The sequence below is a fragment of the Centroberyx affinis genome, unplaced genomic scaffold (genome assembly GCF_046629955.1).
Source record: "Centroberyx affinis isolate AG114_WGS23_722 - 3 ecotype Tasmania unplaced genomic scaffold, CSIRO-AGI_Caff_v1 ptg001877l_1, whole genome shotgun sequence".
NCBI classification, from domain to species: domain Eukaryota; kingdom Metazoa; phylum Chordata; class Actinopteri; order Beryciformes; family Berycidae; genus Centroberyx; species Centroberyx affinis.
Genome location: NW_027280250.1, coordinates 12,831 through 30,509, shown reverse-complemented (window position 1 = coordinate 30,509; position 17,679 = coordinate 12,831). Strand labels below are relative to the sequence as shown.

At 41.3% G+C, this 17,679-nt stretch overlaps 1 protein-coding gene across 1 annotated transcript; it reads right to left on the bottom strand.

Annotated features, from left to right (window-relative positions):
- Positions 1-255: 255 nt before the first annotated feature.
- On the bottom strand, positions 256-15,323 carry LOC139653116 (zinc finger protein 513-like). Its single transcript, XM_071530069.1, has 7 exons — positions 15,214-15,323; positions 14,678-14,905; positions 12,956-13,078; positions 9,662-9,796; positions 8,613-9,113; positions 5,697-5,896; positions 256-2,629 (listed from the first exon to the last, which is right to left on the bottom strand). The coding sequence occupies exons 2-7, from the start codon at positions 14,715-14,717 to the stop codon at positions 2,006-2,008; spliced, it is 1,623 nt and encodes a 540-aa protein (XP_071386170.1). The 5' UTR covers positions 14,718-14,905; positions 15,214-15,323; the 3' UTR covers positions 256-2,005.
- Positions 15,324-17,679: the final 2,356 nt, after the last annotated feature.

Genomic DNA, 17,679 nt, shown 5'->3' with positions numbered 1-17,679 from the left:
GGAAGACTAAAGAGTAAAGAGTCTGGTTTCCACTGCAGTCAGGCTGAAAACCACCATGTAATGCAACAAATGTGTGAAACAAGTTGGAAAATCCATTCTGCTATATTGCTGCAAAGCGACTTCCCCAGAGACAGAAATTTCCTGACTTTGCCTGTCTGCAATACACCTGTGTTATAATCCAGTGTGAACTCTGTGAAAAGTAGTTTGACAATATTTTGAATAAACACCAAACAAATATTGGTAAATTTTGTCTCTCTCACAGCCTCGTTTCGCAGCAAATCCACTCAGTTCTAAAAGTCTAACCTGCCTCTAGACAATAAAGTGAGTTTCCTGTCTGTGTTTGAATCAAGCCAGACTCATTTTTATTTGAGAAATTCCTCCCAGTCCGCCCCATCAGCACCTGGTGGGTTCAGACAGAAAGCTCTACTCACTTCCTTTACATTTACAGCTGGGTTCCTGGGACTTTTACATTTTGACATTCCATATATTCCACACTTTGATTTCTTTTAATGCATTTGAGGAATTTGATAAGGCAGCATTTTCTCTGTAGCTTAAAGTCACAAGGAAATGGCATTTTAATGTTTCGGTGATTTGGCTCATTTCTGGTTGAAACCGGATGTTGGGAGTGGAAGGAGGGACTGTTCAAAAGTGTTCAAAAACTCAAAAATGCTCTGTGCGTAATCTTCAGCTTCACAAATTTTGGATTCTTCAAAAAAAAAAAAAATAGCCAAGTTGCAAGTTTTATGTGATGGGAGGGGCCTAATCAATAAAAATACAGTTTTCCAGGAAGTAAAAGCAATAGGATTTTGTTCTTTTTTTTTTTTTTTTGGCATTTATTGTTGAATTGTCTAACAAAAGGTGAAAAAGTAATTTTTCATTTCAATGTGACTTTAAGATTATTCATCACAACCAGATCCCCCCCCTGTGAAATAACAGTGCATCAACTATCACCAATATGTAGCCACAACTTTTACATCAGGTCTGAACATCAGTATTTTTTCATACTTTTACAGATTTTTTTGTGCAACTTCCGGAAATTATCAAACTCATTTTCCATACATTCACCCACATTTTGAAAACCGCATAGGAACCCGACTGTAAAACAGAATCCTATCGCCAAACCAAGCTTGCCAAGATGAAAACCCCCTCCCAGGCCACTTCCTCAAAATCCACTTATTAAAAAGTTTGCGAGAAGATATGGAAATGAAAACAGTTCACTCTGGTAATATGAAAAAAAAAAAACACCATTAAATTCTCACACAAATCCACCCACATTTACAAAATATAGATTATCTGTTGAAAAAAATATACATTTCAATTCATCAGATTGGCTTCATGACTGTTAGCTTACAGAAAACAGCAGTGGCACACACACACACACACACACACACACACACGGTTTTGAAACTGGCTACAACAATCTCATTCAAAATATGATTTTGTGGACTGCATTTCCTGGATGGGTCACCGTTAAGACAATAAGACTGATCCCACTCTCACAGACACACTGTTTTAGTGACACACACACTCTCTCACACACTCACACACACACACTCACACTCACACTCACACTCACACTCTCATGCTGGTGTTTTAATGCCCGTAGATTAAGTCAGTGCAGCATTACAGTCATTCAGTCAGTCCCTGGCCGTAGAAGGCACCTGAGTTTAGCCCCAACCTGAACGGGCTGAAGGTTCACCAGTGTATAACACACACACACACACACACACACACACACACACACTAAAGGAGGTCACACGTGTACATCAGGGTTGCTACAGGTTTTTGCGCATCATATTTCTTGACATATAAAGCAGTTTGTCAGGGTCTTTGTTTGTCCTTTTATGTTAAAAAGCTCAGTGTGATGTTGAAAAACTAATTTCTATGATATTTAAATTTTGTTTTTGAACAAGCACAGACCAATTTCTCTATCTTTTCCTATTACGTTACCGTAGGAACCCTGATGCACGTTTGACACACACACACACACACACACACATACACCCTACATATCCTCCTGTCCCTGACTCTGGCTCTCCTGAGTGTCGTTGCCCCAGCTGAGGCCGTTGATGGGTGTGTGTTTGTCCCAGCTGTCGGTGTTGTGTCCGTGTTTCCTCTGGTGGCGTTTGTAGTTGTCCCAGTGTCCCGTGGTGTAGCCGCACTCCGCGCAGGCGTACGGCTTCTCGCCCGTGTGCCGCAGCATGTGCCGCTTCAGGTTCATGCTCTGGTTGCAGGAGTAGCCGCAGACGCCGCAGTGGAAGGGCTTGGCCCCGGAGTGGATCCGCTCGTGGCGCCGCAGGTTGGCCAGGTTCCCGCAGGCGTAGCTGCAGGAGGGGCACTGGTAAGGCTTCTCGCCCGTGTGCACCCGCAGGTGGCGCTTCAGGTTGTCGAGGTGCGCCGAGGTGTAGGGGCAGTGCGGGCAGCGGTGCGGCTTCTCCCCCGAGTGGGTGTGGGCGTGGCGGGCCAGGTGGTTGGGGTAGTGGGACAGGAAGGGGCAGTGGGGGCAGCGGTACAGCTCGGTGCTCCGCCGACCACGCCGACCCCGCCGGGACCCCCGGGAAACCTCCGGGCTGCAGGGAGAACCGGCCGGGTCTTTGGACAGCAGGTCCAACGAGCAGCGCCGGCACACCTGGACATAAACACAACAAGCATTCAGGACATGAAATAGAAACTTTCCTGGTCCTGTGTAGGTAAGTGGATAATAATAATAATATGATAATCTTTACATATTAACTTAACACTTTACAAAAGAGTAAAAAACTAAGGCTGGCTTTACATGGTGCATGGTACTTGAATGCAACTTCAGTTCTGTGCAACTTAGTTGTGTTGGGAGTTCCGTATCATTTGATTGTTCAGGTTGAGTTTGGTGACACAGCAACAGTAAAAGTATTTGCAACCTGCAACTAATTGCATGAGTGTTGCATTGTGTAAAGCCAGCCTAACATAAACTCATAAATAAACATAAATGAGTAGTTTTCAGTTTTGTGTTGGTGAGAAACAACTTGAGTTTACAGATAAATATAAGTATCTTGGTTTGTTTCTAGATGAAAGTATGTCCTTTTTACATGGTGCATCAGTTCTAGCAGATTTGGCAAGTAGGGCATTGGGAGGTATTATAGGTAAAACTAACATGCTGAGAGATATGGGTTATTCTACATATTCCAAACTCTATCAAACATGTGTATGTCCTGTTTTAGATTATGTGTCAGGAATATGGGGTTACAAAAGGTTTCAGAAAAACGAACGTGTCCATAATCGGGCAATTTGATTCTTTTTGGGACTTCATAAATATGCGCCTGTTTTGGCAGTTAATGGAGATATGGGGTGGGACAACAGGGTGGCTAGTGAAGTATTTTCTTGGGATTTGTCTGTCGGAGGTGAATGGGTATCTGAAATACTTGATTTATTAGAAGAGTGTGGACTTGAAGAAAATTATTTCCAAAGCGCAAATGTGGAGGTGGAGGAGTTTAAATACCAAGTCCAGGCTAAATGCATACAATCATGGGCAGAAGAAATTTGGCAAAAGCCAAAAATTGAGAACTTACTGTTTATTTAAGAAAGACTACAAATGTGAAAAATATGTTAAGTATAACTTGCCTAAAAGTCAGAGATCACTCAGATACAGATAAGATCTACCACTACATATTGAAACTGGAAGATACAGAAGTGTGATTGAAGATGAAAGAATCTGTGAATATTGGGAGTTGAATGAAGTGGAGAAGGAAACTCATTTCATCCTATACTGTCCTTTAAATCATGATTTACGACAAATATTGTTTAAAAAAGTTAATGTTCCTGATTTAGATTTGGTAGGTATTGAGAATGGAGCTTTAATTGTATACCTTTTTGATAATGTTTTTGCATTCTCTGAATATCTCTCTAAAGCAGTCATCCTCAAAGTCCGGACTCCGGTCCGGATCCGGACCGAACCACAACTGTCTCCGGACTCTGAGCAAATTATACTTTTCATATGTATTATTTGTATTATCTGCGAGACTTCGCCGCAACGCAACGAGTCAAAATTATCCGCTTTCTCCACTGCAAGCAGCGCTCTGAATGCCCGACTGCTCCACTGTCTGTGTGAGGACGTCTACTCTGCTTTGGTTTGGTCCAATCACATTCAGCGTCCCGTCATCTCCATGACAGCGGTGAGTCGCGGACGCGACGTCATACTGTAGAGCCGCACTTTTTTTTTCAAACTTTATTTTTACAAGAGAAGAGAACAAAGACCGGTGTAATCAAGCTGACAGCGCAGCTCGTTTCGTCAGCTGTTAGCTACTAGCCTAGATTTGGAACGTGAATCAATCTAAAATGGCGTGTTCAAAGGTGGCCAGCCTGCAGTGAGTCTGCATTCTCAACAATGAACACGGTGAAGAACGAGTACCGCAGCCGACTCACCCATGAACACTTGCATCAGTGTCTCTGCCTGGTCATCACACCTTTTGTGCCAAAGTTCAAAGTCTTGGCAGCAGACCAAAGGTGCCACTTCTCTCATTAAGCAACAGTGTTTGACACAATGTACAATAGTTCTGGACGTATTTGGACTTTGATTCTTAGGATGGTTTGATTCACCTCTGGTGGCTGGGTGTGTGAACCAGGTTTGGGGGATGGGGATAATGGGGAAATGGTGATTTGTAGCTTTAATTTAATTTAATTTTATATGTAATTTTATGTTTTATTTAATTTAATTTTATATATTTTATATAATTTAATTTTATATTATATATATTTTATATTTAATTTTATATTATTAATTTAATAATTTAATTATAATTCGTTAAAAGCTTGACTGACCTTAATAAACGGACCTTTGTCTAATTGAAAATTTTCTTTGTGGACCTTTAAGATTTGTATTTGAGTACTCCTGCTCTAAAGCATGGGATAGGAGGAGAAAAGTAACATATGATAGATAAATTCCTTATACTCTATTCTCTATGGACTGCAAACTATATTGGTTTATGAACTGGATCAAATATACAGTGTTTGGCACTAATGGATGCAGATGCAGATTCTGTCCTGTTTGGGTTTGGATTTGTGTATTGTGTCTTGTGCTTAGGGGGCTGTGTTTGTATGTTTGTATATTTGCAGTTTCTTTCCATTGTGGGATATCTCCTGGTGCGTTATTTGTGGGAGGTTTATGTTTATGTTTGGATGATGTTTATGTTTTTATTTATGTTTATATTTAGGTTTGGATGATATCTATGTATTGTGTTGTCAGATGATGGTGGGTTAACATACTGGAATGTTTGATTTGTTGTTAGTTAATGTGTCATGTAAATGACCAGACACGAAAATAAAATATTCATTCATTCATTCAGTCAGAGTCGTGGGTTTATTTCCTACTGGAGCCTCCAACGCAAAAATGTATGCAGTCACAGTACTGCGAGGCACTTTGGCAAAAAACATCCATCAAACGGAACATGCATATTATGTTAATTCTGAAGTTAATTTCTATTCAGGCCACTAAGGGTGTATTTTGCTTATTTTTTTTTTTTTTTTTTTTTTTTACATGAAAGTCTAACGGGAGCAGTCCAGACGGACAGACAGCAAACACGCTGCAAAGTTGCCATGCCTGGCATCTTTTTTTTTTAGACAGAGCAGAACGTTTTTTCAATTTGAGAAAACTTTGTGAGCCGACCAATCACAACAAAGTGGTTTCGGACGTAAGCAACAAATCAAAGGTTTAGGAAACTTACCTGTCCTCCGTCCCCCTCCCCCTCCCCCTCGGCCTTGTCCCCCTCCAGGTCGGCCTCCTCCAGCGTCAGGCCGCACAGCCGGCAGCACAGGGGGAAGAGGAGGACGGGCAGCGGGGCGGAGGGGGAGCCGAGGCCCCCCAGCGTCTGGAGGTAGCCCGAGTCCTGGGACACTCGCAGGGTCAGGTCTGACACCATCGCATCTGGAGGGAGGGAGGGAGGGAGGGAGGGGGGGGGGGGGGGGACAGAAGAGAAGAAGAGTGGAGAGGAGAAGTAAGTAACAGACAAGAAAAAGAAACATTGACATTACCGATTAGGGGTGGATCATAACAATCGAATATTCACATATTTATTTGTTGTTGTTTTTTTTTTATATATGGAGATATATCAGTAGTAGGGAATCCATCAACAACACTACTAAATTTTTCAGCTGAAAAAAGTGGTTTTGGGGTTTAGTTACTCTAATTTTAAAGGTGTGTTAGGTAAGATTTTTATGCATTTGATGGAAAGTAAGAAATCTTACAGAATCTGTATCTAAGCCCAGTAGGGAGGGACAGGGACGGGTATTGATAAACGAAAACTGTGTATCATGCCAATTCCTGGTATCAGTATTAATTTGAAGGTGTTTAAAAATGTGCTGAAAAGCTTCAAAATGTTGGTTTCTAGCCTAGGGGCTTTTAGAGAGCAGATCAACAGAGTATGGCCTGAATCCGTTTAGAAAAGCAAATGCAAACACAGATGTTAGACAGGAAAAAAAAGAGTACTCTGCTGCTTTGCATATGCTTTCATTTAACAAAGACGGGCACTGAAAAAAGGACGATAAGAACAGCATCGAAGTTGAAGTACTGGAATGTGTATTGATATTGAAAAAACGTCTCTTCTATCACAAGTTTGAAAGAAATACTCCAAAGAAAGAAAGAAAGAAATACCGCCTCTCCCATGTCTTCCTCCTCTACTTGCTCTAATACACAATTTTCTTGAACTAAAACAATCCTTTCTACCTCCTCGGCTTACTTCCTCTGACCTTTGACCCCTTTACAATTGGCTGCTTGCAACGCTGGTGAACTGAAGCTTACTCTACTGTTGCACTCAGCACAAGTTGCTCTGGATGCAGAGTGTCCTCGGCTCGATACCAGTCCGTTTTACCACATCGATAAGCAGTCGAGCAGAGAGAGAGAGAGCTTCTCTTCCTCTTTTCAAAGTCTTTCAGTTTCGTGATGCTTCGACTCGTCGCTTCCCCTTTTTTCTTTTCGCTCTGGCCTGTGGTTCCAAAATTACAAATGACCAAACGCTCCCATGCCGGTTTAAATAAAGTTATGTTTCTCTTCAGGCAGACTATAAAAGAGAATAGGAGAACCTGCTCTCTTTACTTCCCCTTGCACTTCATTTTCTCCATCAGGGAAATTTATATTTATTTCCTTGCCCTTACTTGTCATTTCATGGACCTTGTTGCTGTCCTGAATTTTTTGTAAGTCAATTCAGTTGCATCTTTGCATGTCAGGCTTATTGCACATGGCTCCTGGAATGACACTGATGCGGTCTCCTGCTTATGAATTGCTTGATATGAAATCCACTATAGACTCTTAAAAGAAAAACTACAATTTAACCGGTGTGGCATTTGCTGGCATGTTTACATTATAGTTTGGGGAGGTTATTTTACACTTGTCTACTTGTGAGAAAATTGACAGATGTGGTAACAGTTATAAATGATGCACTGGTTGATTGTGTGTGTGTGTGTGTGTGTGTGTAATTTAATGTTTGGGTACTGTGTTAGGGGGGAAAACTCTTGCTCAGGAGGTGCGTAAATGTGATCTGTGTTTTCTGTGGGATTCTAAGAGTAATGCTACCTTCGAGTATATTTAAGTATGTACTTTTACTTCAATATTTACTCCTACTTTTACTTGAGCGAGTTCTATTTTTTGAGTGTTGAGTATAGGGGGATCTGGCATTTACCGTACAAAAGTCATGCTAGACTGTATTGCCCATAACTGACAGTATATTACTGGACGGCTTGTAAAAAGGTTATAATCTGCTGAGAGCCTTGTATTTTGATGCAAACCCCACCCTGCCAGTGCAACCAGGAGAGAAAACAAACTTTCTTCAGCAGGCCACAGTGGCAGGAACATCACAAAATCCACTAGAAACATTCACCGATTTTTTTCCAGCCAACTAGATTTTTACAATTAGACCTCCAAATTATTGCTGGTGAGCTGCAAAAGTGGCCGATGGTGGAGTTCACTATCCCAGCAAAATGAGAAATAGTTTAACTAACACTACTCACTAGTTAATTCACTATAAATTAATTAGAAAGCTCATCCCCATTACCTTCCCACTTACACTGGAAACAGATACTTCATTTAAATCTCTTCCCACATGGGGGTTCCTTGGACAAAATCTTATCAAATGGGGTTCTGATGGATCTAATGTGTGTCTATTTAGGATCTATGACATAAAAACATTTGAAAACCCCCTGGTCAAGTCTACTGTCACTCCTATACAACTGATATTTTAATGTGTTTGTGTAATCCTGCAGGTGTGCGTACTCCTTCACCATGTTACTAGAGCTGCAACGATTAATCGATTAATCGTCAACTATTAAATTAATTAATTTTGATAATCGATTAATCGGTTTGAGTGATTTTTTTCAGAAAAATAAGTCAAAATTCTCTGATTCCAGCTTCTTAAATGTGAATATTTTCTGGTTTCTTTACTCCTCTATGACAGTAAACTGAATATCTTTGGGTTGTGGACAAAACAAGACATTTGAGGACGTCATCTTGGGCTTTGGGAAACACTGATCCACATTTTTCACCATTTTCTGACATTTTATAGACCAAACAACTAATCGATTAATCGAGAAAATAATCGACAGATTAATCGACAATGAAAATAATCGTTAGTTGCAGCCCTACACGTTACCTTCTTCAGTTTCGGCGTCCGTCTTTTTCCTCCTCGCCCTCCTCTTCTCCTTCTCCCTCCGCTGCGGCCTCTCCTGCGAGTGCATGCGCTGGTGCCTCCGCAGGTTGCCGAGGGAACTGCAGGCGTAGCTGCACTGGTGGCAGCGGTACGGCTTCTCGCCCGTGTGCGTGCGGGCGTGGCGCTGCAGGTTGACCCGCTGGGCCGAGGCGTAGGGGCAGACGGGGCAGCGGTACGGCTTCTGCCCGTCGTGCGTCCGCATGTGGCGCTTCAGGTGGTTGGAGTAGCGCGAGGAGAAGGCGCACAGCGAGCAGGAGTACAGCTTGGCGGGGAGGTCGCCCGCCCCGCCCCTCCTCTTCCGTTCGGAGCCGTCGTCGGCGGGCTGGTCGGCCAAATCCGTCCCGTCCTCCTGCGACGAGTCGAGCATCGCCACGTGCTGCTCTAACTGAAGGCCTTCCTCACATGTCAGGCAGTAAAGCCCCGCCCCCAGGTCCAGCCCCGCCCCTTCAACAAAATTTTAAAAAAAAGAGTATATTAGAACCATGTTTGTACCATGTTTTTCATTCTCTTAAAGCCATTATGCTTAAATGCTTGAAATGTGTTTCTTAGACAAATATAAATAGTGAAGTTGATCCTATGTATGAATTTATTTCCAAAGCCTTTGCCTTTCCATCAAGGCAAAGGGCGGCTACTTTAAAGAATCAAAAATATAAGATAGTTTTGATTTGTTTAACACTTTTTTGGTCACTGCATAATTCCATTTGTGTTATTTCATAGTTTTGATGTCTTTAATATTATTCTAAAATGTGGAAAATAGTTAAAATAAGGAAAAATGTGTGTCCAAACTTTTGACTGGTTGTGTATTAGATGAAACAGATAATTATTTATTTAGCAGCTATTATGATTTCCCCTTCCCCTTGATTCTATAAGAGGCCCTGATTTGTGGAAAGGCCAGACCTCACCACACACACTCTTCCAGGTGCAGTGGTTTTCTTTTCGATCTATTTTCGATCCCCAGAAAGTAAAAATAAATCAAATGGTGCGACGTCTACCTAGATCTAAGCCCGCCCCCAAAGGGGTGTCTCCCAAAAGATGGCCACACCCTTTACAGGAGAGGAAAGCTGGGAAGGCGGAGTCTGTCGGCACTGAAGGGTCGTCCTCCACGCTCAGAGAGAAGACCGTCATACCTGGAGAGTAACGGAGAGAAAGAAAGAGAAGTTTTTGGAAATAGAAAATGACTATTTAAGGGATGTGATAAATGCTGTTTCAGAGGCTTTTCCACCTTAACATGAATAAAAGTCTGGGAAAAACACTGAATACTTGTAGTTTTTGGGCATGAAAGTGGTAACATGTATAGATTGGTACAAAATATCTGTATCTGCCTTCAAAACTCATTTTTTTAAATCCTTGATCAGAACACAAAAAGGAGGAAAATAGTGATCACCCACTTGAAATCAACTGAAGTTAACTGCATGTCCAATAAACCTAAAATCCTGAAAAATAACCCTGTGGGAGTGTGTATAACTTATACGTCCAACTGTGTGGGAGAAGGAATGTGTGTGTGTGTGAGAACAAAGGGGTTTGTGTGTTTGTCAAAGAAAACCGGTGGAACATCATGTGTCTGGGCGTGTTCTTCAGCCAAAACTGCGAGAGACTGCAAAAGAAGAAATAACTGCATTGCATGCTGGGTGGAAAATTCACTCGCTGTGGCTGGGAAATTTGTCTCCTCCCCCTAAAACCACCATTCAGAGGCCCAGTTCTATTCTAAAACCCATATTTGTAAACTTAAGTGTTAAACTACTGTGTCAAATAAACTTATTTTATGCATCATTAAGCAATCAAGCATTTCTCTACATGGAAACTAGCAGAATTAACTTTCAGAACGTTTTGACAGTTATTGTAATTATATATATATATGTATTTTGACATAAAATTAGTTTTGCTTTTGGATTTCAGCAAATTATGTCAAAAGCAATCTTGTGCCACAAACTGTGCTTGTCATCTAATTAATCTGGATATAGAAGAAGAAAACGGCGGCACGATTACTTCTTGCGTAGGACACGACCACACACACACACACACACACACACACGACCACACACACACACACACACACGCACACACGTCCACACACACACACACACACACACTCACTCTCCGGGGAAAAGTTGTACCCGTATATTTACATCGATGTTTAGTTTCTCAGTTACTAAAACAACAGTGTTGGGTATATTTGTGGTTATTTACAAATTAACATTCAAAAAAGAAGGCGAACCATGATGGTATTTGGAAAATGTCAAGTGTAAGATTTTCTGATGAATCAAATGCAAATATATTAACTTTTTCAGAAAAGATGAAAAAAAAGTAGTTACAGTGACTCATTGCAATGCGGACATTTTTTTTAAAAGTTCAACTAGTGTCAATAATGAGTCTGTAATGAGTCTACAGCAGTATTTCCAATAGGTGAAGACCTGGTGGGTGAGTAGCATGTGACGAAACATCCTTAAACATCCTGTATACTACTTGCAAATTAGATATACAAGATATATATGAAAATTTAAGAGTCACATGACTGTCAGCAGAATCGATTTCAACACCTGCAACCCACTGAGCGAGCCTGACAAAGCCTGGGGCCCAAAAGTAGTGTTTGCTGTGGTTTCTTTAAAACAAACAAACAAAAAAACAAACAAACGCCCTTAAAAGATTTTAAAAAGTGATGGAACAGGTTGGACACATTTCAGTGTGCAGAAGAATAGCTCTATTGTTGCAAATATAATTATTCCTTGCCCAACAAGTAGAGAGACACCACTGCTTAGATAACAGCACTGATATGATATTATTCATATTACCAAATTTGCTCTGCAAATCGGGACCTACTTTGTTTGTGGAGCTTGTTTTGCATCGCTACATTAGACACAGCCTTTGTATCGGTTGTCATATCGCACCACTCCTCAGCTATTTAATGGCAGGCATTGATGCACTGTGTGATATATCAACAATATTTTTCAAACGTATTTATCCAGCATAGCAACAGTACTGAGGGAGGGGAAAGTGTTTCTCATGTACTTCCTCACTAGGATTTTCCCAGCCAGCCTGGGGATTCAAACCAGCGACCTTCCAAAGCATAGCAAATTCTCTAGTCTTTTAAATCCCTTCTTAAAACCTTCTTTTATACAAAAAAGCCTTTGTCAAAGCCTGGTTTTACTGTTGATTTTACGTTCTCTTTTATATCTTTTCCTTATATTTTTTCTTTTTTATTATGTTTTCTGCTGGATTTTGTACTTGTTTTGTGAACCACTTTGTAACACTGTTAATAAAGGTGCTATACAAATAAAGTGTATTATTATTATCATTATTATTATTATTATATCCCAGTCTCAAGTCCACTTCTCTAAGCTGCTAATCATTCGTATGCTCTGTCAAATGTAGTGATACAGCAGATGTTCGTCAAACAAAATGGGACCAAACAAAGAGGTGGACTAAGAGATACAATGTGAAAGAGAAACTGTGTGATATGAGTGCTCACCTATCTAATTAAGAATACTTGTAAGTCCTGATTTGCCTGTCGTGTACAGCAGTGTTTGTTAAAACACTCGCGTGTAGGAGGAACACTTTTGGCTTGCTAGGAAAATACTAACTAGATGTTGCGGTCACACTTTATTTGGATAGTCTACTGCTGATTATAACGTGTCACGAAAAGTCTACTGAGTCTATAGATGTGTCTGGGTTTGGGATAATCTCAGGGTTAGTGTTGGGGTTAGAAACAGCATCAGGTTAGGGTTTCAAAATGAGGTCAGAGTTATGGTTACTTGGCCTGTAAAGATACAGCAAATAGGCAAGCAACACTTTGTGGAACATCTATATTTTGTCACTGATAGTAAGTAGAGTATCAATGCTGGATTATCCAAATAAAGTGTTGTCAATGTTTACTGAAACCCAACCAGAGAATACTGATCCAGTGGAACTCACCATGCAGCAACAGCAAAAAATAATGTGAACTATCCCTTTAAAGATTAGTGCGAGAGATCAGTATCAGCAGTGAAGGCATATGTACATCCCCTCTCTGATACTAGTGAAAGCCAATCGTGCAACCAGAGCAGGAAACTAACTTCTTTATCCACTAGCCACAGTGACTAGTAACCTGATCTTTTACCATTTTGCCATCAAACTAGATTTTCAGAATAAAATGAGTCTCCAAATGTTGATTGGTCACCTGCCAAAGTGTCTGGTAGAGTTGACAAACTTACCAGCCACAGCCAACATTTTACAATATTTGGCTGGTTTCCCGCTCTGCGTGCGACCCTGTGTGTGTGTGTGTGTGTGTGCATAGTATATATATCACTGACCAGCGTCTCTGTCCAGGCCCATGATCTCAGAGTCTCCAAACTCCAGCTCTCCGCTCAGCAGGAAGTCACTCTCCAAAACCAGACAACCTGGCTCACACACCACCGCCCCGTCCTCCGACTCCACTACACACACACACACAAAAACACACACACACACAGTCAGTCATTGTTGTTTGTATAGAACTTGTCAAAACAGTTACAAAATGCTTTAGGAGTAAATAAAAACAAAAAAGGATAAAATCAATAGTACAAGCAAAAACCAATGTAAGCCACGCAAGAAACATCAAAGTAAAGGCAATAAAAGTGAGTTTTAAGAGAGGGAATAGAGTAGGAATGAAGCCAAAAAAATATAGGGACTGAATCAGCCTGAAGCTCCACAGGCAGGTTCTTCAAAAGGCCAGATCGCCTCCTGTTTTCCATCTAGACTCTAATGCAAATCTAGATTTCCATTAGATTGCAATAAAGAGTTGGGTATCATTGGAAAGTTCTACGAGTATTACATTTCTTTTCAGGGTGTAAAAGGTCTGTTTATAGTGTTTGTTTTTGTAAAAAGTTTTGTTTTGAATTATGATTGATGCTTATGAGAGTTACGAAAACTAATTTTCCATATATAAACAAAGGTCATTCTTTACAGGAATCAATGAGACTATACATAAGATTTCTTTGGCCAAACAAATTCTGTTGTGGGACTTTAAGAGCAAAGGGTAACGGAATGGAGAGGAGAAGATGAAGAAGTGTAGGGGGAAGGGGGGGTTGGGGGAAGAACAAGGAGAGGAAGAGAGAGAGGGAGAGAGAGAAAGGGGGGAGAAGACTGTGGCAGGCAAGCAAAGGAAATCGGTGAGGATGAGATAAGTGCAGAGGAGAAGAGTTGGAGGGCGAGGAATGGGGTTGAGGGAGGAAAGGAAAGCTAGAGATCCAGGAAAAAGGAAGCAGAGTGAAAGAAAGGATGAAACAGGAGAGTGAGAGAAACAGAGAGAGAAGAGAGGCAGAGAAGAGACAGCAGAGACGTCTAAAGTAATAACAATCCATGACATTTCCATACAGTTAAACGTCTGTTTTGCCACTTTTCAGAACGAAAGACAGAAAAGGAGTGAGCGGGAAGAGAAACGGGAAGCGGTGAAAGAAAGGAAGGAGGGAGGGATTAAGGGAAGGAGACAAGGAAGGAGGGAGAAAGAGAGGGAGGGAGAGAGAGAGGGAGGTCAGGTATGGGCTGATTACCATGACGAAGAGGAAGTGGAGACAGGAAGCAGAGAGGAGGAAGAGAGGAAGCGGAGAGTCCAACTGAGCCAGAACATTCAGGATGAGATAACACATACACACACACACACACACACACACACACACACATCTACTGAAAGGACAAAATGTCTCCAATATTATCTCTTCTCTTCCTCTCTCAGGGAAGTAGCCTTCAATATGAAACGTTAAGACTGGTCGAACAAAATCAAATATGGTGTATCCAGAGCAAACAACCAGAATAAGTCACAACAGATCTATCAGGTATTGGATAAACCATCTATCAGACAGTTAAGTAAAACTTAAAAAGGTTTGGCAATAGATTTCTACATGGATAAACAGCAACCATGAGCCACTTCCCTAAAGTTAACAGAAAGAGAGACAATGAATGGAGCGTTGTAGAGAGAGAAGATATATCACATCAGCAACAGATTCAACTCACTGGAAGATACAGAAGATACTAGAAGATGCGGTTGAGTGACTTACATTTCACCGGTTGCGGGTTTGATTGCTTTCTCCTCGGCATCTTCTTCGTCTCTCTTCGGCAGTCACGGGTCTTCTGGTTTTTGGGCGACACCGCAGACAGTCAGCTATGTCCGTCCGTCCGCCAGCCAGCCAGCCAGCTAACTGCGTGTCATCATCACCTTCTTCCTCTTCCTCCAACGGACAGTAATAGCAGCGGTGTCATCACTGCGCCGGGGCCATAGCTACTGCCTGAAACGGAGGGGACCCCACAGCACGTTTACATATCACCAAATTAAACAGTTAAAACCATTTATTGCCAAATAAATCTCTGAAAATCTGGTTATGAGGGACATCCTGGTGCTGGATACGGACGTATAGCACCCTCGAATTTGCATGATGATTCAGTCTTTGTTATTGTTCCGCAGTAACTAGATGGAGCCATCTTGCTAGCTAACGCAAGCTAGCTACTCCAACATTCACAATAAAGCTGCCGTTTCAGCGATTTCAGCCTTCAAATTAAATAACATCTGTCAATATCAATCCGCCGACAAACCTACCTTTGATATGATCCCCAAATTATTATCGAAAGCGTCCAAAAATTTCGCTAACTCCTTCTAAAGAGTCTTTTGTTGCCAAACGCACACCGCTAACAGAGCTCCAGTCCGACACTTCCCGGAGAGTGACGTCACTGCGCAGGCGCTGGCGGTTGTGGGTTTTGTAGTCCTTGAACTTCCAACCCGGAAGCGAGGGGAAGGAAGACTACCCCTCTTACCAGTCTGTCATACGTTATTTTGAATTTCAGTGACATAAATAACACGATGTTGTTGCTCACATATTTTTTGTTTCTGCTGTCAAACAACTGCTTGACCATTAAAAAGTGGCTTGATTCAGGACCACAAAATGCTTACAGGCCAGAAATTAAGCTATGTGTCATAGTTCGGTTTATGGTTGTGGCCTGGTTGTGACCCAAAAGACAAAATGAATGCTATCAAGCTAACATGGCAGCCAATAACATTTCCGTGAGTTTTGTCTCCTTTGCGCAGCCAGTTTTGAAAAAAACAAATAGTTGCTGTGCACTTAACGACTCAAAATACACAAAACGCTCCAAAAACACTCAAACACACAAATATGCTTCGGTCACTAGGCAACCAGCTTGAATTATCTGTAAACCAGTCAGCATTTCAGTGGATTTAAATTGTCATACATGTTTTGCAGAGTGTGCCCTTCTCCTGTCAAATGTCAAAGTTTGGTATGATAAAGGGAGCAAACAAACACTGAGCAAACTGGGCTAATTCAATTTAATTTTGCAAGACATGGATTGCCTACTGCGTCTACCCTTGTTTTACTGTGTTGATTTGCACTTTGATTATGTAAAATCTGAGTTTGTTTAAAATCCAAAGCTACTCTTAAGACTCACCACTGTACACCAGCATGTGTCAGCGCTCCATTTGAGACCCAGAATCACTTTATGTTGTCTGGTTAATTTACGCAGCTATATCATGAATGTATTAAGACATGATTCATAATCTGTAATATAATTTTATCAATACACAGGATATGATGTTAATATCCCTTGTGCCATAATCCAAGGTGAACATTCCTATAGAGGCCCAGTTGTTTTAATGAGAAACTTGGGAGACTCATTTTGCATTAACATTTAGGCATTTAGCTGAAGAGTGACTTTCAGTGAGTGCAACAGTAGTTCAAATTCCTAGATCACCAACATTACAAGCAACCAGTAATAAAGACTGCAGGGGTCAGAGTCACAGTCACCTCTCAATAGATGTAACACTAAGACATAAGAAAGCCTACAAATCATAGATAACATGATCAAAAGTCTGCTGACAAACTGTCTCCTGTGAATTATACAAATGCACAAAACACAATTCTGGATGAGGCGTTGTAAGCTCCTATACCATTTAATTCAACCATAAATTTACAACAAAGACCATCAGGGTCTGGTGCGTACATTACCTTGAAAACATTTATGAACCAACTATGAATCAAAAAATTATATTTTCCAGCTATATAAGCTATACATAGCATTAGTGGATATTGTCCAAATTTCAGGGTAGCAGGATGGAGTGTAAGGATTGTCAGTCATCATTAAAATTAAGGATAGCCTACTAATGTGAACAATTCTCCACTAGCCCATACTGAAAAATAGCAGCTACTGCTAATAGGGCTACAACTGATGATTATTTTCATTACTGATGAATCTATTGATCATTTTTTCATTTAGAGACGATTAATCATTTAGTCTATAAAATGTCAAAAATATTGACAAATTCCCATCACAAGTTGCCAGAGCCCAAAGTGATTCTTAAAATTGCTTACTTGCTCTGACCAGCAGCCAAAAAAAACCCCAAAGCATTAATTCTATAATGATATGAAACAAAGGAAAGCAGCAAGTTGTAGCATTTTTGAAGCTACTGTACAATGAGAAAGTAGGTAAGGGTTCAGTGATTTGCTCCAGGACACACGGCTGTTGTTGGACACTTTAGATTGAACCTGTGACCCTTTGGTTATGGGACCACTGGGACCAATCTGCCACCCAGCATCACACAAAGCTGTTTTGTGAATCGAACCGAACCCACCGACAGTCTTTCACCCTCACAAGTTCATCATGAACTCAAACTCGTCAATCCTCTGTCTGGTGTTGCCTTTCCGGATCCGTCTGTATGACACAGTGTTGTACTTTGACGTTTGACTGCTGCTGTTTTTCTCATCATCCGCTGCTTCCGCCTCACCGTTCATCTCATGGGAGTTTTGGCCTCCTTCCTCCTTCTGTCCCTCCATTGTCTCTTCCTCCTCCTCCTCCTCCTTCACTTCCACTTCCACCTGGTTTCCTTGAGGTTTTCTTATCAATTCCCCGCCGGATGAGTTCTGCGTCGGACCCGTCTCTTTGTTTCCTTGCCCGGCCCCCATCACAGATTGAGCAGTGGCGTCCATCAATGTCACTTTCTCATCCAGCAACGTGGAGCCTGATGCCAGTAACTCTGAATATAAAAGTAGAAATAGAA

Excerpts from the sequence above, each read along its gene's own strand:
- LOC139653116 (XM_071530069.1), bottom strand. The coding sequence starts at position 14,717 with ATGCCGAGGAGAAAGCAATCAAACCCGCAACCGGTGAAAT. Across the intron at positions 9,797-12,955 it reads GGGCCTGGACAGAGACGCTG|GTATGACGGTCTTCTCTCTG; the intron begins GTCAGTGATATA and ends GTTACTCTCCAG. Across the intron at positions 2,630-5,696 it reads GGGAGGGGGACGGAGGACAG|GTGTGCCGGCGCTGCTCGTT; the intron begins GTAAGTTTCCTA and ends GTTTATGTCCAG.